Consider the following 25236-nt stretch of genomic DNA (forward strand, 5'->3'; position numbering starts at 1 on the left):
CCCTCCTCCCTAAAAAGATGTCGAGCCCAGGCCTTCTGATTCAGAAGATGGCGGACTCAACCATTTTCTTACTCCTAGTTGAAATTCAAAGGTTGGTTCAGGGATCAAACAAACCAAAATGCGCAATGAAAATGGACTACGGCAAGACAGCAGTCTCCACGATGTTGCTTCTCGCATGACTTCAAATCCCAAAACGGCAAAATGAGGCAAAAGCTTAAAAAATACTTGATAATAAGTTAACCATAATTCAAAAACGATGAACATCAAATGCTTCCCCGATCAGCCTATCAATAATGCGGCAATGACAATAACTTATTGCTTTTTAAGCTCACGTCTCCTAAACTCTAAAATTATCTTTTTTTTTAAATCATAGAGCATAGCCCAGATACAAGTGTGCTCACGTACCTCCATAGTTGGGCCTCAGTCTTTTGTCGTATCCGCGTTGAAGGTGGTCTAAGATGGCTGACAGATTCCCGCCGCTCTTTTGTCTGGAAACGGATAAAAACTATGTTAGTGAATAAGTTAAGGGCCTAGTCCTGTTCTCGCGTATAGATTAATACAGTTATTCAATCTGTCGATGATCGACCGGCTCCCATAACTAATCAACGATAACGAATCACAGTTTTCATTCGACTGGGCTGCGTGTCTGCGGGCGGTAAATGGGGTGGCTGTCGTCCCCTCCCCCCCCCCCCCCGTGCGGCGCTGACCACCCACGTCCAATACCGTCGACCAAGGCACGGCCGGGGCACGGGGCACGGCCGGGGCACGGGGCACGGCCGGCGGCGCCGCCTCAATTCTGCATCGGCCGCCGCCTCGGCGTGCTAGTTTATGTGGGTCGTGCCATCCCCACCAATAGAGAACGGCGGCGCGGCGCGGCGCGGGTCCGGCCCGGTCCGTCCGCTCCCCTGGGGCAGGCGCGTGTCGGAAAAAAGAGCCTCCGGCCGCCTCCGGGCGCCGCGCCGGTCCGGAGCGTCCGACTGAGCGGACGTCCGGAGTCCGGCGGCGGACACCGGGGGGCGAGCGGTCAGCTCAGAATAAAACATACGGTAAATATAGAGACAGCAGACCATACCCCCACTGACTGGAAATGCCAGAATAGAAAAGGACGGTCGCCCAAAGAAAATGATACTAGAATATCGTATGGTATATCGCGACAGAACACAATAAACAGCGTATAGTTGTCCACGAAAACAAAATAGGAGCAATATCTCTGAGACAGAACCAATCACCGTAAATGCACTAGGTAGTGTGGACCGAAGTCCGACGGCGTCAGTTCAGCGCGGCCCTACGTAAACACGCGGCCCCGGCGCTCGGCAGCCCTGCCACCGGCCCCGCGGCAGCATCAACTAAGCAATCAATGGAATATGCATTAGGATGGCGGTCAATCTCAGCCTGCGACTGGTTGTTGAATATTTGATCCGAGCTACTGATCGCTGGCGCCAAAAGTCCGCTGACACAGCGGTGCATCCCGCCATATCGCGGGCGGGTTCTACCACTGCGGGCCAGTGTCAGTGTGTCAGTATCAGTGGTATCAGTGTCAGTATCTGTCCCCAACCCCTAGTGACAAGCGGTGCATCCCGCCATATCGCGGGCGGGTTCTACCACTGCGGGCCAGTGTCAGTGTCAGTGTGTGTCACCACACTGACATAACAGTGCATCCCGCCATATCGCGGGCGGGTTCTACCACTGCGGGCCAGTGTCAGTGTCAGTGTCAGTGTGTGTCACCGCTGACACAACAGTGCATTCCACCATATCGCGGGCGGGTTCTACCAGCGAGGGTCAGTTATTGTATTGTTGTTATGTGTCATGTTCATCTGTCCACCGACAGAGACACACACACTACACAGGGAATACTTCATCCATGACACAGTGCTCCGCACATCACCATACACCTAACTAGTGGGCATGAGGGTCACGTCAGTTATGGCATATCAGTGTGTCCCAATTAACAGAGTAGAGACCGCTAGTGAAGGGTCCTTTCTATGTGGTGGATCAAAAATATGTTTTACCTTTGTCTGGTTGAAGGCTAAGGTTAGACTAGCCTGACGATGGTGCTGAGGGATGCAGGAGTAATTCGGATTCTTAATTTCATCCTCCCTCTTTTTTCTCCCTCTCTTATCTCTAACTATCTTGTCTCTGTCTCCGTCCCTGCATCTTTGTCTCTCCTCCCTCTTCTCTTTCTCTCTCTCTCTCTCTCTCTCTCTCTCTCTCTCTCTCTCTCTCTCTCTCTCTCTCTCTCTCTCTCTCTCTCCACCCCATCCCGGAATCGCGGCCGGCAGTGCGGAGTCGCCTTAACAGCATAACTTGGCCGACTGGGATCTCCCGGTAGCCATGAGATAGGAGCGTCGCACCGAACTTGGTGCGTCGCCGCCCGGTCCGGAGGCACTGTCGGCACCGACGACATACTGCCGCTGTCGACGGACGCTCACGTCTGCGACGCCAGGCTCCGAGTTGCCCCATTACGCGGCCACTGAGCGCCTCGGGTCCGGCCGGCCAATCACTCAGCGGCCGGCTGGCAGCACTCCGTGTCCACCGGCACTCCGTGTCCACCGGCACTCCGTGTCTGCACCGGCCATATTTAATTACCGACTAAAACAATGGCATTGAGGTGATTGTTTGGTTGGCAATGATGGCACGTTTTCGGACTGTGCCATGCTCTTTCATGCTGTCATCACTATCGCTTATTCTTTGTCCGTAAATGTATGATCGATCTGCGAATAATGATTGCAGCACATAACATTAATTAAACGTACATGTAATGATGAGGGCCGAATAATACAAGCATGTTTACTGAGGAGCTAAGTGAATAAAGATGATAAAATAAATGTTCAGCTTTCATAGACGGACGGCTAAGTTAGGTGTTTTGAGTAGCAAGAAGGTCTCCCGGTCTTGCGCAGCTTATTCCGCTACCAGGTCACTAGGCTCCTGTCAGCTCGAGATGTGAAGCTGATCTAGAGCTCGTTACTCTCGGCCAATCTTAGCTAATTTTCTAGGTCAAACAAACACCCTGCTTAGATTAACGCCAGTATTCTCGATACATGAAGCATATCCATGTTATACGACAGGATTTGATGAAGTATTTTCCTATAAAACCGCACTGAGCGCTACCAATCACCTAACAAAACCAGCAGAGCCGAAGGGCCGGAATCAACAAAGTTTGTCCGCTTTGGCTGCAGGCTTGATTACACATAGTTTTATGGTGGTTTCTGGCCAAAAACCCGCTGACTCGCCTGTCCAAGGAGCCAGCAGTGGATGAGTTGGTGTCTTGGCAACGGAGCACCTGATCTACTGGCATACAAAGGCACAGATCACGGACCCTTGTGACCGATATTCTGAGCTGACCGACCTTCGGATGATCAGTCCGGCGCTCAGTTTTATCCTCGGGAAGATGCTGACCTTTGTTCAAAAGGTCCGGGTTGCAGCATGTACAGATATTTTGCCGTTGACATATTAGGAACGCCGACCAGGACCAAGGCTGTTATGCAATGGGTCACCGCAACAGACTATTTGTTGTTTACACCTACCTAGGCAGGTGCAACAGACTATCTGTTGTTTACACCTACCTAGGCAGGCTACCTAGGCAGGCTGTTTGATCATCGCAAGAAGTGCGTTGCTACCTGTCCCCGCCCAGCGACGCTAATCCGGATTCGCCGATCCGGATTCGCCGATCCGATCCTGTCCGTAGTGTCATGGAAACGAGGCTATAGTGTCGTGAGGGGATGCGGCATGGTAGGTGCCGTGACTGGGGAGGGGCAGTCTGTGGATATGATAGGTCAGTGCCGTGCAGATGGCAATATGGGATGGGTACTGACTACTGGTTCCATGGCGGAGGAGGAGAACTGGTGCCGTGACGGGCACGGGACAGTGGAGGCACCGTGTCGTGACGGGGCAGCGAGCAGTGCCGTGACAGAGCACAGCATGCCGTCACCGAGCAGTGCAGTGCCCTGACTGAGCAGTGTGAGCAGTGCAGTGACATGACTGAGAAGTAAGCAGTGCGGTGATTGAGCAGTGCAGTCCCGTGTCTGGGCAGTGCAGTGTGCAGTGCAGCGAGCAGCGAGCAGTGCCGTGTCTGGGCAGCCAGTGCCGTGACTGAGCACTACAGCGAACAGTGCCGTGACTGCCGTTAGAAGACGACAATCACCGCCGGCAGCCGGCAGTTAAGGCACATTCGGACCACTTCAATGGCGCCCGCGAGTGGCCAGCAGATGGGCGCATCGATTCTCTACAAGTTCTATGATACAAAATTAGAAAGTACATTCGTAGCATCGTGTTATTATCGCTATGGACGACAGGGTGAGCGCTGTCGCAGTGTCTGGGCAAACAGAAAAGTTTGCACGGCACGGGCTACATCAAGGCTGAGCATGTGTGCCTATCTAAAATTATCCTGAACGATTTCATGGACGAGCTTCACATAAAAGTTATAGGCATTGGCATATCCTTGTCATGTCAACTCTTTTAGGCACCCATAGAAAGCATCATATTCTAAAAATATGAGGGCCGGTTTACTAAACATACAATAACTTACAATAATTGTATTTGTTTATTCACAAGCCATCATTCGTGTCATTGGTAAAAAGTCGTGCCAAGTATTGATCCACCGACCCGACAGCGATCCACCACACAGCGCATGACAGACCTACTGTCGCCTGTCCACACGGAACTTTCCCACATCCATCCACACGGCACGATCTAATATCCATTCACACAGGATCTTCCTGTATCTTCCGTTCCTCCCGCAAGGTATCGAGTCCACCGTGCAACCGCAGCTGTCCACCGTCCATCCACACGACTGTCCACACGGTAACATGCGCCCACCATCAGTTCACCCGGTAAGTAGCATGCGTCCACCGGCCCTCCACCGCCCATCCACCGATAAGCTGCACGCGTCCCCGCCCCTCCCCCGTCCTTCGGCAGGGCGGCGCCACCTAGCTGCCACCCGACCTCTTTCACGGCATGCGAACTACAAGCAGCGGTGAATGGGACAGCCACGAACCGTGGCCCGTGGCCGCCAACTGGTGACGGAAATTGGCAACACTGACCCACCAGAGCCGCCGACACCGTGGCATAATGAACACTAGCTGCCCACGCACCACAGTATACAGTCAATGGGGACAGCATGGCGCCGCCGTGGTGACCCAATAACTGGCCCCACCGCAGTGGTCCGCCACGGCGGCATAAACACATAAAACAGACGACTTTTACGACAGGCCAACCAATGTCATATACATACACACATCGCGACTTGAACGAGAAATAAACGATATCAAATACCATTGAAAAATTGAGAATCAATACCCAAACCTGAGCCTGAAAGGCATTAGCTGAGTGACCCCACCACTCACCAGGAACCAGGATAGAGCAGTGACGTATGGAACATCGCAAGCACTTTACTGAAGTAGGTATGTAACGGTGAGTATCGCGTAATTAGTTCGCCAACACCACACACGTTGAGCCACAATGTTTTTGTATATGGCTATCCTTAACCCCGTACCCAGGTCAGGGACAGCTATTCTGTTAATTCTGTTACTCTGGACCAGGCCGTTTATTTTGTGTCAGCTGGCTGAGTGGCGGTCGCACAGTCACGTCACACTGGTAAATGGCCATTTTATCACGCTGTCACAATACCCGTGCACCATATATACCTCCGCCTCACCACCGTCAACCAGAGTAGGTACCAACCGAGCGGTGAACGCACGTCAATGTATGTAAATACTGAGAATAATATTTGTGTACCAATGCAATCTAAACAAAATCACCAGTGAATCAACATGATTGTTTTCTTGAAATGAAAATAGGTTAGATTCCTCTTATGTTCGACTTATGGTAGTAAGGCGTGCTAAAAAGAGGGAAGAAAAAAGGAACAAAAATGTTTTGCAAGCTCACCTGGAAGAATTAAATGGCTGAATGATAGCACGATCACTTCCAATTTATAGGTTTGGGCCAATCGACAACACTCCACAAGTTCGTGTTCCCTCTAATAGTGCGATTTGGACTTAATCAGAGCCATTCAGCTGCGATTCCGGGCGGTGTTGAGCCGCTGAGGGGCGACTGCGAGGGAGCGCTCGCCGCTCGTCACCCGCCGCGGCCTCGGATAGGCGGCGGGGGCGGTGGAGCGCGAGACCCGGCCGGCCCAGGCACGCACCGATTCGCTGATAAATGCAATTTGCCGCCGGCCCCCAGCGGGCGACTGCCGAGCAGCTTCCAAGGCCACCAGCCGGGCGTCCCTGCTCCCGAGGCGTGAAAAAAAAAACGCCGGAGGAGGGAGCGCTATTCAGCGTACTATATAGCTCCCTGAAAAATCACCCCATTTCCTGCGGTGGCCAGGCTGAAACGACCTTTGAAAGAAAAATCTTTATAGGAAAGAGTCTGGTCCTGCTCAAGAAACTGATGAGAATAGATTTTCAGGTGAAAGTGTTTGGACAAGGAAGAATTTTTACTTCTTGACAGGAATAACCATAATCGTGCGTTTCGCGTACCTAAAGGTGTCACAGTGAGTAACCCAGATGGCGAGAGATGTATTGTAAGTGCAGCACCCCAGAACGGATCCAGTTGTTGGCCGTTCACAGCACTGAGATCCCTGGCTGACGCGCATCCACCTGCAATCCGCTTAGCCGGAACGAAATGTCCGCCGGCCAGCTGCGGCATCTACCTAATGAAGTCTTCTCCGAACGACCAATAAACAACAGTTGAGACGTCAGGTTCCAATTAACTGAGGCGTCATTATTGCAGCGCTCCAGCCGCCGCCTAAAACCGCTCAGACTGCGCCTAGCACTGCCCTAACCGCTGCCTAGCATTGCTCCAACCGCAGTCCAACTCTGCCCCGATCGCTAGCACTCTTCTTCGCTATTCCCTATTCCGTTTTGACTGCTAGCTGCCGAGTGTGCCTACAGGCTGCCCTATTAACTGATCCCAGCAGCCCCATCTCAGCTCTGATATACTGTCTTTCTCCATTTCTCCCTCAGGTCTCTCTCTCTCCCTCTCTTCCTCTCTCTTCTCTCTCTCTCTCTCTCTCTCTCTCTCTCTCTCTCTCTCTTTCTCTCTCTCTCTCTCTATCTCTCTCTCTCTCTCTCTCTCTCTCTCTCTCTCTCGCTCTATCTGTCTCCCTCTCTTCCCAACACCTCTCTCTCCTCCCACTCTCCAATCCTGAATGTCCCATCCTGACCCCTACCCTGTCAAACCGTACCCAGGACCCCGTCGCGGCCACCTTGAAGAGGCAAACGGCTCGTCGTCGTCATCGTCGCCGCCGCCGTCGTCGTTGGTTCGTCATCAGGCAGTCGGGGCACGCCGTCGGACCGGCGCCGTGGGCGGCCGGCGCCCCTCCAAACTCGATCACAGCGCTCCAATCAGTCTGTGACGGCGTGGACGACGACGCCCGACGACGACCCTGAGCGGGACGGGAGGGGTGGAAAGGACCAGCTGACCTGACCTGACCGGGCCCGGAGGGGTGGGTAGGACGGATGACGTGACCTGAACTGACCGGGTCTCACAGAGGGGTGGGACCAGCTGGGGTGAGCCTGACCTGACCTAGCCTGAACAGTCCGGAGGGGTGGGTAGAACAGCTAATAGGAACCTGGCCTGACCTGACCGAGACGGGCTGGGTAGACAGTAGCCGTTTTCACGACGGCTATCTGGTACACATTTGGTGCACATCTGGTGCAGATTAGGTGCAGATTTGGTCAAATTAGGTTCAGCGTGTCTCTAGTAGCTATCAGCTAGGGTTGCACTTATTGCTTATATGCCTACTTTGTCATATTATCAGAGAGCATCATCGATTAAAACACTGAAATAAATTCATAAAATGAAGATATTTGCTGTAAAAGAGATTAGGTGCAGATTTGGTCAAATTAGGTGCATTCGCCGGATGGCCCATCGTGAAAACGGCTAGTATCAGCTAAGCGCGTAGGTGACCTAACTTGACCTGATAACCTACCCTGACCTGATGGCTGATCATAGCCTAACCGGGCTGGGCTGGGTGGGCAGGCGCCGGTGACCATGACCTGACCTCATTTGGTATAATTGCCACAATAACCTGTCTAATAAATTATTCGTTTATGGTATACCACACATATTCTTTTGATGAATGCCGTCGGTTAGTAGGTACGAGCATTGCATTCATTTGGTTCAAAACTACAAAATACTTAACCCGCGCACCGACGGGGGTCTGCGCTAGAGTTGCAAAGTTTTCCCCAAAGGTTGCTACCGGCACCGCCCCGCCCCACAAAAATTTTCTGGGATACCGGCATGCTACCACGCCCCAAGCCAAAAAACCGCCAAATTACCGGCATACTAAAAAACCTGCATTCTTGATTCTAGCTTACCCCTACAAGAGCTGCCACATTTTGACTGTTTCAGTACTTGTCCCACCCAGCAGCCATCCATTGTCCAACCACAAATACCAGCAGGCTGATTTTGGCTGAGTTGGCCCCACAATTTTGAAACTCAATTCCAGTCTATAACTGTTAAAATATCACCTGTAATCAAAGAGGTATTGCCTACAAAAAAAACTAACACATTCATCAAAAAGGCAAGGACAAAAATAACTTGAATTAGGTACTGAAATGTGTTTCTGAAGACTGGACAGTGAGCAGTAATCACATTTACATTTCACAGGTGTTCTACTTTTCCACATTCTCCTAAAATGTTGCAGGCACCAGCCGAATGTTTGAAATCTAGATGGTCAAAACATCAACAAGTACAGATTCGGCCATCTTCCTGACTGAGGAAGCGAGCTCAACATCTACTGTTTCCTAATCCACTATGGCTTGCTGGTTCGTGAATAAGATACGAATCATGTAAAAAATGTGTTAAAAGCTCACTGGTCCTGAGAACAGTCACCAAATAATATGCATAAAAACGATATCTTCCATCCTCTCCAACCTCGAACAGGAACAAACACATTACACAAAGTTATCATTTCGAAACAGATGCGCCATAACAGAGGCTTTTAACCAGCTGATTAAAACACTGCAAAAAAAGTTTTACGACTGCAAGCCACTGCCTCGTGAATGATTATATTGATAAAAATTATCCAACACAATATCAAATTATAATGAAATCAACATTGTGAGTGTAATTAACTACAAGAAAAATCATTTCTCATCAGTTATTTAACCAAAATGGTATATGAATAAATATTACCTACGTCATCAGATTACATCCATTCGTTAGGGGAGAGAGAATCTTAAAAGCAAATCCTTGGTTGTCTAATTATTTTTTGCGCCACTTTGCGTCAATTTTGCCTGCATGATGTGTTTTCTTGTAAAGAAAAGACAAAATGCCAGTTCAAATCCATTTTCATTTAATCAGGGGACCAAAGTCTGGCTCAGGGCTACCTAACACCTGCCTTTTCAGCTGGATTTTCAGTGTCAAATTATTTGTGGAGTTCCTCAGACCACATCTCATGAGCTCAGGACTCAAGGCACTCAAGGCCAGTTTCCAAACAATGTGTTTTTTGGTGTTTTGATTCTGCCTTTTCCCTATAGGGAATGTTGTCATGAACATTTATTTATTTTATTGTGTTATATGTCTTACCCAAGTATTACCTACCATTAGACTTACTAATTGATCGTGCTTTTGCGACATGAATAGTATTCTTCCTTTTATAGACCACAGTAGATTCTTGACAATTCTAATTATAACCAAGCCTATGAAATGCTGAGGTCCATGTGTTACCCCTACCCTTAGCAATGGAACTTCTACCACAAAATGTATCTTGCAGTGGCTAATATTGCTCTTATTACAATTTGAGAGCCTCTTAGTGTCCAAACTTTGAATCATATGCTGATAATTTTTTTTGCACAAAATCAAAAATACCGGCATGCTACCGGCAAGACATGCCAGATACCACGAAAAAACCTGCGGTAGTGAAAAATTACCGGCATGCCGGTAGTGCGGTAGGGAAATTTTGCAACTCTAGACTCTGCGCCAACTTCGCCCCGACGGGGGGGGGGGGGCGGATGACCGCCGCCCCTGAGATCTCGAGAACGAAGCAAGATAGCGACAAGCGGTAAACGGCATCGGATACGCACGGTCAACATCTACAATTTTTACTAAGAACATTTTCAGGTCAGGTCAAAGATGACGTCACAGGGGTCGAAAAAGTCAAAATGGCGGCGCTAGATATGGAGAGAGTTTTTCTCGAATAACTTTTGAATTAGTCAAGATAGGAACAAACTAAGGGCATCATCGTAATCCTCTCGTCAATCCGCATCGAATGATATATATGTTGACCTCGAAAGGTCAAGGTCAAAGGTTGACCTCAGGTCACGTGACCTCGAGGTCATCATGTATATCATTCGATGCGTCGTGACGAGCTGAACACAATGAGACCATCCACGCGTCTGTATCTTGTTCCTGTACGGAGTTATTGGCAAAAAACCTTTGGTGACCTTTGATGACGTCACATGACCTCACAGCTGCCCAACAGCAAAACAGACCTCAAGGTAGTGAAGGTTGATCGTATATGAAGTCATGTATGGTATATGGGGCCATTCCGACCCGTTTTAGTGGTAAAAACAGGGAGTTGATTTTTCCCCCATTGACTTGTAATGGGGAGGTCGTGAAATTGACCTGACCTTAGGTCACCGATATCAAAATTCCGAGATAAAAAACTGTAGCTACTAATGACCTAATAACATCCTGCGACTTTCAAAGGCCTCCGACATCTACTGTAGCTCTGGCACGGTGACAAAGTTGCAAAAAAGTGACTTGAGGCTGGGTCATTCAAAGTGACCTGGTGACCTGACCTTGAAAGGTAGGAGGTTCAAACTTGCACACCATGTGTAAAATTGATGAGGGAATAGTCGTACCAAATTTTGCGCCGCGGTTTTCCCGCTATTCGCGAAAAACCTCAGGGGGGCGGATATCCGCCCCTCCCCCCGTCGGTGCGCGGGTTAATGCTTTGCTACAAAACCAGGGCATATTTTAACATACTGACTGCGTCCCATTTTGGGACGCAGCCCCCTGCCTTTGGGACGTAGCCCTCGCGAAATTTGGACCACTGCGTCCCACACTGAAATGTCACGGTTTCAGCGGAAAAGTGCAAGCAAAAATATTTAGCATGCCTCGGTCTTTTACTATGCAACAGATGTTGCCTTTCTGATTGCTTTGTGCCCTGATTTACTATGCACCTAAGTACATACATGCGCTCTCCAGTCCTTGTGCCCTGCCCTATCCTAGGGTCGTACACCTTGTTATGTCCTGCCCTACTATACCCCTAGGATATGTGACCTGCCCAGTGCCCTGTCCTAAGGTCTTGTACCTTGCCCTGCCCTTCCTTCAGGCCCTGCGCCCTGCTCTGCATTCAGGCCCTGTGACCCTCTCTGCCCTGCCCAGTTCCCTCAAACCCGATACCTTGTTGTCTTCCCGTCTTAAGGACCCGTTCGGTGCTGCTGCCGGTTCGGTGCTGGGCCCAGATTTCGGGAAAATTGTGCATGTCTAGTCCTGTTCCTTGCCCTGCCCTCAGATCCAATAATACTTATATTGATTTAAAAAATCAAATATAAGACTTAAGCTAAAGCTGGAGAAGATTATCCCTGGACCTGGGCGGAACCCAGGGAGGCGAGGCGAGTTATCACAAGCAGCATAAGTGTCACCTTTAATCCCCTACGCTCCCCCTCCCCTGTGGCACCATCCGCCGCCCACCACCCATTCATGATTCACATTCGCGTAGTCGCCGTGCTGGACCTGTCGGAGCCGAGGCGGACATGCGAGCCTGGATAGGCTGACCCGGGCGGAAAATCGGCGCCCGCCCTTCCGGGGATTCCCGGCCATTGAAACCAAGGCCGTATAAGAGAGGTGGAATCATCCCGCGATTTCCAATGGACCGGTCGCTAAGCATTAGCGTGACGTCACTGGTGGAGACCGGGCGGCGCCCGGCTCCAAGCTGTACGTCGGGTACATTTGGCACCGTATAGTTGTTATTACTGAACGACGAACGTAACGACAACTAATGACTCTTAATAACTTTTTTGCTCACCTAAAGCCGATTTCCTTGCCGGTACATTGCCGACCCGAGCCCCAGGTTGACAATCATGGGATATGGGTCGGATGGGCGACCTGTTGTTGTCAGTTGTAGTCCCTCCGCTCAGTCGAGCGTAGCCGAGCGGCTCTGGAGGGACCTGGCAGCGGCCGCCAGGGCCGCCACCAAGTCGTCGTCCCACAGGTCCCTCAGATGTGGGTGTATAGTCCCCAGTACGCGCATGCGGGTTCCCATCAGGGCCGGGCAGCGCGCCAGGACATGTCTCGGTGTGTCCGCCTCTTCTTTGCAGATGGGGCATCGCGCCGCCGGGCACCTGTGGCTACTGCATTGTTCGCAGCGCCCGCCAGGGTTTCTTCCAATCCTGTGTAGGTATTGTGCCGACGCCGACCAGTGACCGGCTCGTAACTGGTGGACATCGGCCGCCCTCGTTCGGTTCAGGCCGGCCACCGGCGGAGGGGGGCGCGAACCCATGAGGTCCCGGTACCATCCCTCGGGCCACCTCGCCGTCGCTCGCGCCCGCGCCGATCTTGCCGCTGCTCGGTGGACCGTTTGAACGTCCAGTGGGGCTGACTCCTGCGGCAGCTGTGCCGCCTCCTTAGCCAGGATGTCCGCGCGTTCGTTTCCCTCCAGCCGCAGTGGGAGGGAACCCACTGCAGATGGGCCCGGCGGCCCCGCTCCGCCACCGTAAGCAGGGCCTGCCATATTGTGGCACCAGCCGTGATTGCTGGGCCGCCGGTCCCGCGCGTAGGGCCGACAGAGCCGACTGGCTGTCAGTGCACAGCATCACCGGGTCGCCCGGGTCCTCCTCTGGGTGGTCCATCAGCCAGCTCAGCGCCGTGACCAGAGCCACCATCTCGGCCCGGTAGCTGGAACACAGCCGGCCCGCCGGAGCTCGCAGTTCCTGCTCCTCTCCTCCCGGGCGAACCACCAGCGCGCCAGCACCTCCATTGTCCACTTCGCCCTTTGCCGAGCCATCCGTCCAAATCCAGGTCGCGCACTGTGTTAGGCCTCCCAGGCACCTCTCCGCCGCCCGTCTTCTGTCCGCTGCCGACGCGCCCAGCGGCAGTTCGCCGACATCTAGGGCCAGCGAGACACCAGCCGCGCCCATCCACGGCGGGGGGCGGCGGGAGATCATCTGCTCGATGGGGCCCGCAACACCGGCCGCCGTCCAGACTTCCGGGCCCAGAGAGCGCCATCCCCGCCATCCCATATCGCCTGAAGAGTACCGGGGGATCATGATGATGATGATGATGATCCCCCGGTACTCTTCAGGCGATGGGCGACCTCGCGACGGGAGGAGGAACGATTGCAATTGTTGTGTTCCGCACCGCCGATTGCATTCTCTATCTGCACCCGGGGGAGGGGAAGCAGGGGGCACGTGCCCCCATCGGATCAGGGGGCCTCTCGGGCCAGAGGGGCCTTGAGACGCCAATTGGCGGCTGAGGGTCCACGCTGGCATCTTTCGACTCAGAAGGGCCCCACAGGGCTCGGCAGAACACCTTATGTGCTCCGAAGAGCCACACTTCTCTCCATAAGAGCCCCACACCGGCTTTTTAACTTAGTTAGTGTCCCTTGTCGGCCTTTGAGGGCCCCTTGCCGGCTTCTCAGGGCCTATTGGTGACCTCTGAGAGCTACTTGCCGGCCTCTGAGGCCCTTACCGGCCTATCAGGGACCAGCAGCTCTAAGGGTTCCACACACTCCTGCGATGACCCCCTAAACCAATGGTTGAAGGCCCCCACAACGGCGCCTGCGAGGGCCCTCACCGGCGGCTGTGAATGCCCCACACCGGTGCCTAGCTGAGGGCCCAACACTGCCACCTCTGAGTGCAACCGGCACCGCTGAATGACGTCCCGAAACCAGTGCTTCTTAAGGCCATATATCGGCGGCTCTGGGGGCTCAACGCCGGAGCCGCATCGGACGGCCACTCACCGGTGACTTTTGAGGGCCCCACTAGAGATGTCAATCGGATACCAACTTTTTGGTATACCGATACCAAACCGATACCAACTCGGTATTTGGTATTTCAATCCTAATGTGTTTGGTATTTTGTTGGTATCATGAACCCTCGCTAATGTTTAAGAGGCTAAGAAATCGGTAAAAAGTTGGTATTTTCCTCATGTTCCCAAGTTGGTTTGGTTTCGGTATTTCTCCACGGTTTTGGTTGGTATTTGGTTTGGTATCGGTATTCGGGGTATTCCGATTTTCCGTAATTGACATCACTAGGCCCCACACCGACGACTCTGAGGGCCCCACTGGCGTCTGAGTGTACCTTGCTGGTCTCTAAGGACTCCACAGGGCTCCCGAAGGCACTGCAGACCTCTTAAGAGCCCCTTGTCGGTCTCTGAGAGCCCCTGCCGGCCTGTAAAGGGTTCGAGCCAGCAGCTCTAAGGGTCCCACACCCAACTGTGACAACCCCACACTGCAGTGTCTCTGAGGTCCCACAACGGCAACTGTGAGGACCCTCACCGGCGACTCTGAGGGCCCACAGCGGCACCTCTGGGGCCCCGCACCAATGCCTCTGAGAGCATCACACCGGTACCTTTGAGGGCCCACACCAGTGCCTCCAATGGCTTCATAACCGGCGGCCCTGAGGGCCCTACACGGGTGATTTTGAGGGGCGTACCGAAGGCACCACACAATCCCTTAGTCTCGCTGAGCTTCTATCCCAATCCCATACCGGCTTCTATCCCAATTCCGGCTCAACTAATTATCAGCCCCCCCCCCCCCCCAGAGGTGAATAAAGCTCAAAAGCTGTCACCTACGCAATGTCTAGCTGTTACCAATTTTTTTTTTTACAAGTCATCTTGAAACAGTAGATACCATATTTTTTACGTTTTCTCATCACCTTTGTAGGCCTAATGAAATGAGGCCAGAATGTTAGAAAGAAACTGACCTTTCAAATTTCGGCCTCTGTGCATTACAATACATCACCACATTTCAGTGACACAACAACAACAACAACAAAAAAATACTATCATCCAACTTACCTTACCTATAGGTCTGATCGTCTTCCTAGCTCGTCCTGGCTTCCTGATCCAGTTCAATCAGAACTCACGAAAGGATTGTCAGTCGTCACTTATTCACTTGCCTTCGCTTCAGTAGTCAGAAGTCAGAACCAATTATCAACGCTCCTACCAAGTTTTCGGGACCGATGGTCATGGACCTCACCCCAGTTGTGGCCCAGATGTGACGTCCCCCGTCCCGTCGCTCGGTCCCTCCCTATCTCATGCGGCGGCCAAGGCCGCGCCGGTCCCCGCCACCGCTCAACCGGCGACGAGCGGGGACGAGCTGTCGCGCTGTCGCCGTTTTTCCTGCGTTGTCTATGGCGCTTCAGAACGCACCGGCTGTCGTACCGGCGGGATTTTTCAGCCGGAGCTGGCTACAAAGAGATGACGCTGTTAGATTTTTGTGCCGTGGTCCATAGTGGCCCTCTGTGGGAAGACATCTCTGATTTTAGCGGAAACGGCCTAGTTATCTATTTTAAGTGCATCATCTGATATGCTCGAATTTGTCTCTTTATTCCTATGGCTGTCACCTACGCACGCAGGCGAGTAGCAGCTTTTTCACCTCTGCCCCCCCCCCCCCCTCCTCCATGGGTCTCCATATCTATGTTTATTCTCTAAACGTAGGTACATTTAGGTGCATCAAGGGAGGTCAAACACGCCCAACGACGTTCAGGAAAACGAATGACTAACAGCAATATCAATGTCATTAAATCGCCGGTCCGTCCTTTGAATGCGGAAAAAGAACGCGCTATGACTGGGCGAATTTCGAGACTGGCCAAAAGCAATCACAGCCCGCTCCCAATATCCCGCTTGCTGTCCCTCCACCGGCACATTATACAATGACACGTGTATCTCACCTGTATTATATACTATTTCGCTTGCAATGTGGTATGTGCCCTTTCCGATCGAAGCATGTGCCCTATGCCACCTTTGGGACGCAGTAAAAAATCCTTAAAATATGCCCTGTACAAAACGGTTAAAAAGCATTTTTAGTGTCATTCTTAGGTGTTTTTTTTTAGTGTCAACATTTTACACTTCTATCACGCATTATAATTACGTAGAATGCTGTGTATTGTAGGCTATATTTTCTACTTCATACTTCAAATGCATTATCTGTGTATTATTGTAACTTGATTTAAAGACAAATCGCCGTGGCAAACACATGTCGAATGAAGATAATACCGGCTCAAGGTAAGCTCACCTCATCGCCATCCCGGTTTAGACGAGAAGACTATCGGAGATTGAGCCGTTGGGCTCGCCGAGTCTGCTGAAGGATAGACTCGCGTTCAACCTGCTAATGCAGGCATGCCATGGTCTGTGCCAAAATCGATTCGATAACACTACCAGGATTCCCAACATAGCTTCTCTGCAAAAAAAGTCACCTAAGTACTCATTGGCGTTTTCTGTCAACATGGGCTTATCACATGTTTCAGTGAGCACGAGTCTGCATTTTCTGCGAGTGACGAGCCGCTCGCGGTATCTTTTCTCCGTGTTTGGCCTTGGCCGCGGCGGCGGCGGCGGCGGGATCAGTTGTGTTCAATCACGTGCCCGGACAGAGCTGAACGGATGGGGTTGGTGGGACGGTCGATAAGCAGCCCTCCTGTCGGGGTTCCCTGTACGGCCGGGACGCCTCGGACACGGGCACCATTACCGGCGGCTGATCTGGAGACTGACGGGGCAGCGGGTGACCGGAGAGGCGCGGCGGCGCCGGGAGCCGGTCACTGTGTGCCCAGCACACACCCCGGCTGAGTATGAGCGGCCTCTGGTCAGCGCGCCGACACCATCGGGCTCCGGACAAACACAGCAGTGAGAGGGCGATCGCACAAACACAGCCAGGAGAGCAGTCACCATCGGGCTCCGGACAAACAACAGAGGAGTCGCCACTGGCGATCGCGCTCAGCCGAGAGAGCAGTGGCCATTGGCCCCTGGACAACCTTCGTTCCAACTTCCAGCAAATATTGCCTCGCACTTCACAGGTCACCTGACTATTGACTGGGGTGACACTGGCACTGATCAAGTGACCAATCTCTCCTTCCTCTTCTCTCTCTCTCTCTCTCTCTCTCTCTCTCTCTCTCTCTCTCTCTCTCTCTCTCTCTCTCTCTCTCTCCTCTCTCTCTCTCTCCTCTCTCTCTCTCTCTCTCTCTCTCTCTCTCTCTCTCTCTCTCTCTCTCTCTCTCTCTCTCTCTTCACCAGTCCAGCAGCCGTGCCGCGCCGAGTACAGGACATACCGTCTCCAGTTCCACATGTGTCACATCCGTTAATTTCCGTTGACACACAGAAATCAACACGCCCACCCGGTGCACTGTTTGATCCCGTGCCACCAGAGCCGCTCACGCGTGTCGGCCAGAGTGCGATCGCCGGTCGGTGTCAGTTCGCGAGGGTGTCGGCAAACACTCGGCTTTTGAGGCGCGGAGAAGGGACCCGGCCGACTCACCAACAGCCGCAGGGCGGACCGTGTCACTGGTGATTGTTGCGGTAGTGATGGCAATGGTATAAATGGCTGGGGCACTAAGCATTACCGTCACGCGCGACAGTGGACGATCAGATATTGGTCGGCGCGATGGACAGGAAAGAATGCACGCGATCGGTGCCCTCTTGTCCGTCTGTGTAAGCAAGTGCTTGCATTTGCCCGCGCTGGCCAGAATTCACTACCACCAGTCACCACTTTTTCAACCTACTCTCTTGTTAAAAATAAATATTTAAGAAAAACATTCAACAAACAAGGGGAAGGTCAAACCCTTCCCCTCCCCATCCCCAGGTGAGCCGATTGCATCACTCTTGCTGAAGATTGACATGCTAAGCCGTTCAGGATAAGACATGGGCAACGTTCCAAGATTCAGTAGCCCGAGAACTACTACGTCAAATTTACAGTCCTCCATTTTTAAATGTCAGAACACTTTCTGAACACATTGATCTTACGAGTCCACTGCAATATATCGGAAAACCTAGCAGCACTGGCGGCCCATTCTAACTTTCCTTAGATACTTGTACTTTCCACATGACAATGGCTATGCAACCACGGCATTTTGGCGGTCTTCGCTGGCTGGTAAGTTGCAAATTACAGAGTATCTTCCAACAGTTTCTTTTGCCAAGCCAGACGGGGCCCGCGCGACCCACGTGACGCGTGGCGCGTGAGAAGTGTTCGGAAACGTGGCGCTGAAATAGCATTTTAACAACTTGACCGATTTGATTCAAAGTTTGCTTGTGAAGTCCCTGGGGTGAAGTCCTTCTGGGCAAACAATAGGGAAGCGAGGCTCTATTGTGATGGCCTCCACTTGAGCCGTGTTTTGAGCAACAGCCGTAGAAAATCATAAGCCGTTCTAAGAAACGTGATAGAACAATTCCCTTATCTTTTCGTACCTACTCCATTATATCACTCTGATGAATCACCAATAAAAACAGATGCCCACAGGCGCCTGTAAGTACAGCCCACCGCTAAAGTAATGTACGGTTTTACCAATCTCAACGGTTGGCTTTGACTGGCGATTGTTTAATGCGGAGTGATCGAAAAGAAGATGTCAATAGCTAAAGTTGCAGCTGCAAGGGTGACGATACATATAAGCTACATTCAAAGTTTCATTGTAGTCTGGTTAATCGTTCCTAAGCTTCAGAAGCAGAACATACCCATGACTGAAAACCCACATTACTTCTGCTGTGGACTGTACCTATGTGACACAAAAGACGTTTAGGCGCTAGACGGTCTTCGATTGTATCTAAAGATGTGCGATATCACCACCCTTGTTGCGCAGTTGGCAAGTGCGTTCGCGTTTGGTGTGGGAGGTCATTGGATCAAAGCTGACCTTTGGCAGCGTTTTCCTCGGCCGGCTCCTACCCAGGGGATGGCAGTAACTGGGGAGTGTTCGCTCGGTCGTGGGGATTACCGCTGTGCCAGCCAGCGCCCCCGGCTGCAGGTACAGGTCTCGCGAGATTAAGCGGTAGGTTTTGCACTTTTACATTTCCGGTTATATCTCAGAAACTAATCGATCTACGATGAAGCCATTTTACACGATCATGGCCGGCTTGTTACCCAACAAGTCGATCGCATCTTCAACACTTAAAAGCTTAAGACGACGAAGATATAGCCTGAAGTAACTAAATTTTCTAGGTGCAAAACCTACCGCTAAAACCCGCGAGACCTGTACACGGGCCTGATCCGCCTTTAAACAGATCCTTCGGTCCGGTGACATGTCCCGAGGGCACGGCCTCGCTTCATGTCCCGGAGCAGCCCTCTGGCCTGCCGGGCCCGAGAAAACGGGATAGCCCCAGCGTGCGCACCAGTGCGGTGCCACCTGGGGTGCGTGACAGGAAGCGTGCGGTCAAGGCTGTTCCGCGTAGCGGGTGCCGAAAACGATTCGTGCCACTGCCGTGTATATAGTGTACTAACCCAGTATGAATGTGTGCTACTAACGACAAAAAGCCCGGGTCGGGCACCAAAAATATTAAAAAAAAAAGATGTCCGATATCGCGCGATACTGTCCGACTGTATCTAGAGGTGGGTGACTGACGGCGTTCAATATTGTCCGATTGTATCCAAAGATGTCCGATAGCGCGCAATATACTGTCAGATTGTATCTAGAGGTGTCCGATATCGTGTGGTGTTGTCCGGACGTCCGGAGGTGTTGGGTAGAGGTGGCAAAATGTGGACCCGGGGACCCGGTCTATGGAACCGGTCTGGACCCGGATGGGTCCAGACCGGGTCCCCCAAAAGATTTGGCCGGGTCCAACGGGGTCCTATCATTCCCCTGTGCTTTAAGGTGGATGTTGATATCTTTTACGCTTTGGCAAACATGGTTGATGCAGTTTCCAGTTCCTAAGTCCCAATTCCACTTTTGAATTCTAATATTCCTGCAGATTGGGCTACCTATTCTGTAGCATACTGGTCACTGGTCAGACTTGCTTCAATTTCTTATCTTGTCACCTACAACAAAGCAAACAAGTTCTAACTGCAAGCAGTCCAGAAAATACTTCACCAAATGTTTGTACAGTCTGTCTTAAAAGTACCGCGCAAAGTGGCGGTGGATCCATCAAGCCTGACCGAGAAAGGTCTGCTTTAATTTGAAAGTCACCGAACCAATTGAGCTGGGGAATGGACGAGGATGTCCATTGCTTCGGTGACCCAAATTTAGCAGGCCCTTCCTCAGTCAGGCTCGATGGATCCACCGCCACTTTGCGCGGTACTTTTAAGACAGACTGTACATATCACTTCCATTCAGTTTGCTGTACACACCCAACAATATTTTGGGCTGTAGAAATCAAATACCAATAACATATGTAGGTAAGTATGACTGAAATCCATTTATAATGGACACAAATCCAATTGAAGCAAGGCTGACCAGTGGCAAATCTTACCTGCCTTTTCAAAGACATTGACATACCAAAGTCACTGTGCCCACCGGAAATCGCAGTTCATGTCTGATACCGATGGCCTTGGTTTGATATTTAAATGCATTTCATATTTCATAACTCAATCAGCTTTGAAATTATATCTATCTGTATGAAATGAATCCAAGGCATTCTCCAGAAGCCGTGATATTGACCAGATTTTTAGCCAACTAGCGCCGCATGGTGGCGCTAGCAGAGCGTATAACACTAGCGTTCTACTAGCGCCATCATACGGCAATAGCTGGCAAATAACTGAGTCAATACCAATGCCATTCTCCAAGGCCAATGATTCCGTGTTGATATGAAAACGGCGCATTTGAGCGTCATATATGCTAAGCCTTACGCTCGCTAATCTACTGCATAAAGGTAACAATTTTGGAACACGATCGGGAAGAGGACAAAGTCTCCACTCTAGCACATACTAAACGCCTAATGACATTGATACAAAGACCCCGAATGCATTGACGAGTAAATGTGCATCAGGAACGGATTTTCCTACTTGTTCATCATAGTGATACGTTTGTAATACGCAATTACTCTGCTCATGGATCCCAGCTCAAAGACGCTAAGATCAAAATCAGGTCAGTCCCAGAAACTTTGGCTTTTATTCTATATCTAAGTACTAACAACAAATTGTAGTTTGTTTTCTACGTTAATGAATTGGCACTAAGTCATGATCGCAACCTTGCGGTACTTTAATGCCATTACGATTTTGCAGTACTTTAACGCCAACAAAATTTTGCAGTGTTTTAACGCCTGCTTTGTCTTGCTATTGGTGTCGACATTTCTGGCGGACCTTACGGTTTTATGTTTCTATTTTGATTTTGATTGAATATTTTCTGGTTTGGGACGTTATATAGTTGATATTTGAAGGACTTATGTATTCCATTCTATAAACGAATATCTTTTACCAAGAATATTAGCAAAGGTATCAGTATATTTATCTTGTTCCATGTTTGATGTTAGGTTCTGACTGATGAAGTCACTGCTCCATGGATCCCCAGTTCACATCATTTTTAGCAGCTGTAGTAAAAGGGGCTTAGGTGAGCATGAAATTCATTGTTCTTCTTACGCCTTATATTATTAAATATGACCTGAATCTGGTTCTAAAATACAAACTGTGAAGCGAAGTGAAATGACCATGGCATGAGTGTTTTACTTTGCAACACAAGGTTGCCCAATTGGAAAGAAAATATTTTCTTCTTGCACAGTACACAATTTTCCAAATGAATTTCGGGAACGGGTCCATCTGGTTCCAATGCTGACCTAGACCGGGTCTGACCGGTTCCGGAAATGTGCCAGTCAGACCGGGTCCGGGTCCGGGTCCCAAAATTTTCCAGTTTTGCCACCTCTAGTGTTGGGCGCTATCCGTCAATGTCCATAATTGGTGCGACTTCAGGCGGGGCGTGTTGAGCTACCCTCGGGCGTCTCTGTGGGGCAGCCCCTAATCAGGGAGGAGAGGCGCGCCGGGCCTCGCCACCGCTGTATCGACTGGGCAACACCGCAGGGCCGCGGACGGCGCGGAGGTGCCGACACTGCACCGTGTTTTAACGCTGGCCAAAAACTGGCCAGGACGTGAAATATCGACTATTTTTAAACGTATTCATTTGGCCACTATCGTGTTAAAAATGATCAGAGCATCTTTAACGACGGAAACTTTTATTCTCTTTACTTTTGAAAACGTTGAAAATGTACAACAAAGTCAGACAACTTTCAAAAGCTAAACTTCGGCAAACAAACGCAGAAACAGTCACTTTGCTTCACGTCAACATCTTCGAGCTTTGGATTGACAAAACTATATATTTTGGGTATCAAACGATAGCGCGAACTTTTGGCTTTGTAATGAGTCATAATTTATACAATTATAATGCACATAGGTGTTACATTTATTGATTTCCGTCAGCCCTTACATTGACACACTTTTTTGAAAAAATGTCAATGTTCTTATAGAGCTACAAAAAATTGTACGCTAGTGTACGGGCTCAGACTACCACCACACCGTGGGTCAAGGAGTTGTCTACATGTCCTCAAACTTTCAGCTGCGCCTGAGTGCGCCGGTGTTGGGGGGTGAACACTTTTTTGAATGAGTCATGTCTGCTCCTGCTGAGCCATGGGACGGGCCCTAGCGTGCGTTAAGGGAAAATGCTAGTACTCCTCGTTCATTCTCTCGTCTGTTGTGACGAGTTGGTGGCTCATGGAAGATCGCCGACCTGTGTGCGACCTGCCGTACCCTGGGGCGTAATTAGCTGACGGCACGACCCCACGACACGTGCCAGTTGCATTTTCATGTGTCGCGAGAAGAAAACAAAGGGTCTCCGGAACCAGAGACCGGACAATGTCGGTGAATGACAATTGTTCATTCAAAAACTGTAGCATTCCTATGAAATATGCATTTCTTAAATATCAACAGCATTATCGGTGTAATTATAGTCCATTTTTTTTTCAAAAGGCTCATGGCCCGAAGCATTACTTTGGAGTTAGCACGTGCTAGACGCTAGAAAATGACGCAAGCCGAGATGAATTTCTCGGCCATTTTTTGAAAGATATTTGCAGTGCCATGGAGCAAGTTGTTCAATTTAGCTTATAAATTGTGTCAAATTTCAGAATGTTAGTAAATTCATAGAATTGAGCCATTTTGTTGACTTTGCATGCTAATTTAACGTCACTCCTGGAGTAACCTTGTTTCCACAGCCAACCCATCACTTGAGAAACTAGCAAGGGGCAAATCCATTGAAGACAGAACAATGGTTTTTGCTACAAGACTCTGTCGGGGGGGGGGGGGGGCCAGAATTTTCAACGGCAGTCTCATGGAAAACATGTCATTGTTAGCCGCTGAAGCTGGTGACGTTCTATATTGTTTTACATTGTGTTCTCGCATGCTACGTATAAACTTCAGTCGTCTTTTTATAAGTCTTTCCAGGTTTAGTAGGCGAATGCCCGACTTTTCTTAATGCAGAAATCGATCGATCAGCATTGTAATAGATCAGCAGATATGCTGGCTCATGTGTCTTTTGTACTTAACAGAAATAAACGCAAAACAAAATGCCAATCCGTTATCCGTGTGTTATTTTTGTAGGTCTGCAAACAGGTCATCTACGTGATCATATTATAGACCCCGTGTGAAAGCATTCTCGATTCACAGTTCCTCATTAGGAGCCGTATGTCTCTAATTTTTCAAAACCATCGCAAATCAGAGACCAGCCCGACCAGCCGACCATATATGGCCTTGAGCCGACCAGTTTGATTTCGAAACGTGCCAAGCCAGTGCTGCCAGATGGAGAAGGCTGTAATCCTCCAGATCAGTTACAAAAATCCTCCAGATTCCTCCAAATCCCATTGGCGGATCCAGATAGGCGGTCTTGGACGCTGCGGGAGGGCATATCTCCGAAAAGGTTTCTCCAAATTCTAAAAACTCATCGGATTTCGATTCCTTTCGCACTGCTGTGTAGTTTAAAAGATGCTTTTTTATAATAAAAGTTGTTTAGTTTTCGTTTTATCCTTGAAAAAAACGAAAATTTTCTTCGATTTTGGACGCTGCAGGAGGGGGGGGGGGGGGGGGGATTTGCGCCAAATGTCCCCCTTTGATCCGCCAGTAGTTCGGTACCTTCAAAAACATATGGTACAATCGTACACGAAATAGGAACAAATAGTCACCATGATATTTTTTTTTTTATAAATTTCGTCCGAACCTTTTGATGGGAAGGATTCACAAGGACAGAGCCATCGCTAAGCGAAGCTTGTTGCGATGACCCTGCCCTCTACCCTCCGATCGCGCAATTCCGGTTCTATGGCAGAATTTAGAGTCCAAAGTTTAACGTGCGCACAAAGCCGCGCACGGCCGGTCCCCTCGCTGACTTCGCCTGGCTACGGCCTGCCACCAACCGCAACCATACCTGTCAGGAGGCCCATAAATGTCGAGCGCCCGTCGCGCTTCGAACCCGGACTGTCATAACCGGGAACGCGTGCTCTCACCACGCGGAGTCCAACGCTCTAACCAACTGAGCTACGGGACCGGCTAATATTCGTGGATATAGCTACAGACTGAGACATTCCAGTCTCACGGTGATAAAGGGCAGTGATATATCCTAACGGGTAGGGTGAAGCTGGGCAGGAAAATGTCTTTTGAGTCTTGAACGCGTTGTATTTTTCCATGAAATTGAATATATTAATCGGGTGACAAATCCTCCAGATTTTCCTCCAGAATCAAAAATCCTCCAAACGCGAAATTTGTCCGCAAATAGAGTTCAAAATCCTCCAGATTTGCGGAAATCCTCCAAATCTGGCAGCACTGTGCCAAGCCGGTGTTCGTTGATTTTTTGTCAAAACCACCACTTTGCACGTGACAATTCTAAAATCGATTTTCGGGCCGTGCGCCTTTTGAAATAAAATGGACTATAATAATGTATAGTACCTGGTCTATAACAGGAACTTTCCACCCCATGGCTATTGTAGCAAATTCATAGTTTGAAACATATTTTAAAACCTGATGGAGCGCAATTAAATATTCATTGTGCCCACTGCCCAGTTTGCGATGGGACTGTGAACTGAAAGGTGACTGTATGAGACATGCCACAGCACGCATCGCTGATCACGATGATCGGCTTTTGATCGTCCATCACCTGTTTGCGTTCGGCAGGGTTATCATCGGCCTCTTCAGTCAGTATTAATACGTTCAATGTAGGTGGTATGGTATCATTAGTGCTGTCCACCTTTATGAAAAAGTATCCGTTTGTTGCAGTAAGCGTCAGTTAGTATGGCAATGAAGTGCTTTCACGTGCACGTTGCATGGTACATAACGCACCATACAGTAGGAATTGGTAAGAAGTTTTGGGATACATTCTACCATTTCACCACATGCATTGGAGGATC

The 25236-nt window shown here is 50.2% G+C and overlaps 1 protein-coding gene across 4 annotated transcripts in view; it reads right to left on the bottom strand.

The window, feature by feature from the left end:
- Positions 1-25236, bottom strand: part of LOC122385462 (gamma-aminobutyric acid receptor subunit beta-like) — an 83291-nt gene that overhangs the window by 30505 nt on the left and 27550 nt on the right. For all 4 annotated transcript variants that reach the window (XM_043373795.1, XM_043373787.1, XM_043373777.1 and 1 more), the window contains one exon: positions 406-488. Coding sequence is in view for 3 of the 4 variants with exons in the window: in XM_043373787.1 (XP_043229722.1) it covers positions 406-488 (83 nt within the window). In the remaining variant the exon portion in view is untranslated. The remainder of the gene's footprint in view (positions 1-405; positions 489-25236) is intronic.

The sequence above is a fragment of the Amphibalanus amphitrite genome, unplaced genomic scaffold (genome assembly GCF_019059575.1).
Source record: "Amphibalanus amphitrite isolate SeventyFive unplaced genomic scaffold, NRLGWU_Aamphi_draft 000015F_arrow, whole genome shotgun sequence".
NCBI lineage: Eukaryota > Metazoa > Arthropoda > Thecostraca > Balanomorpha > Balanidae > Amphibalanus > Amphibalanus amphitrite.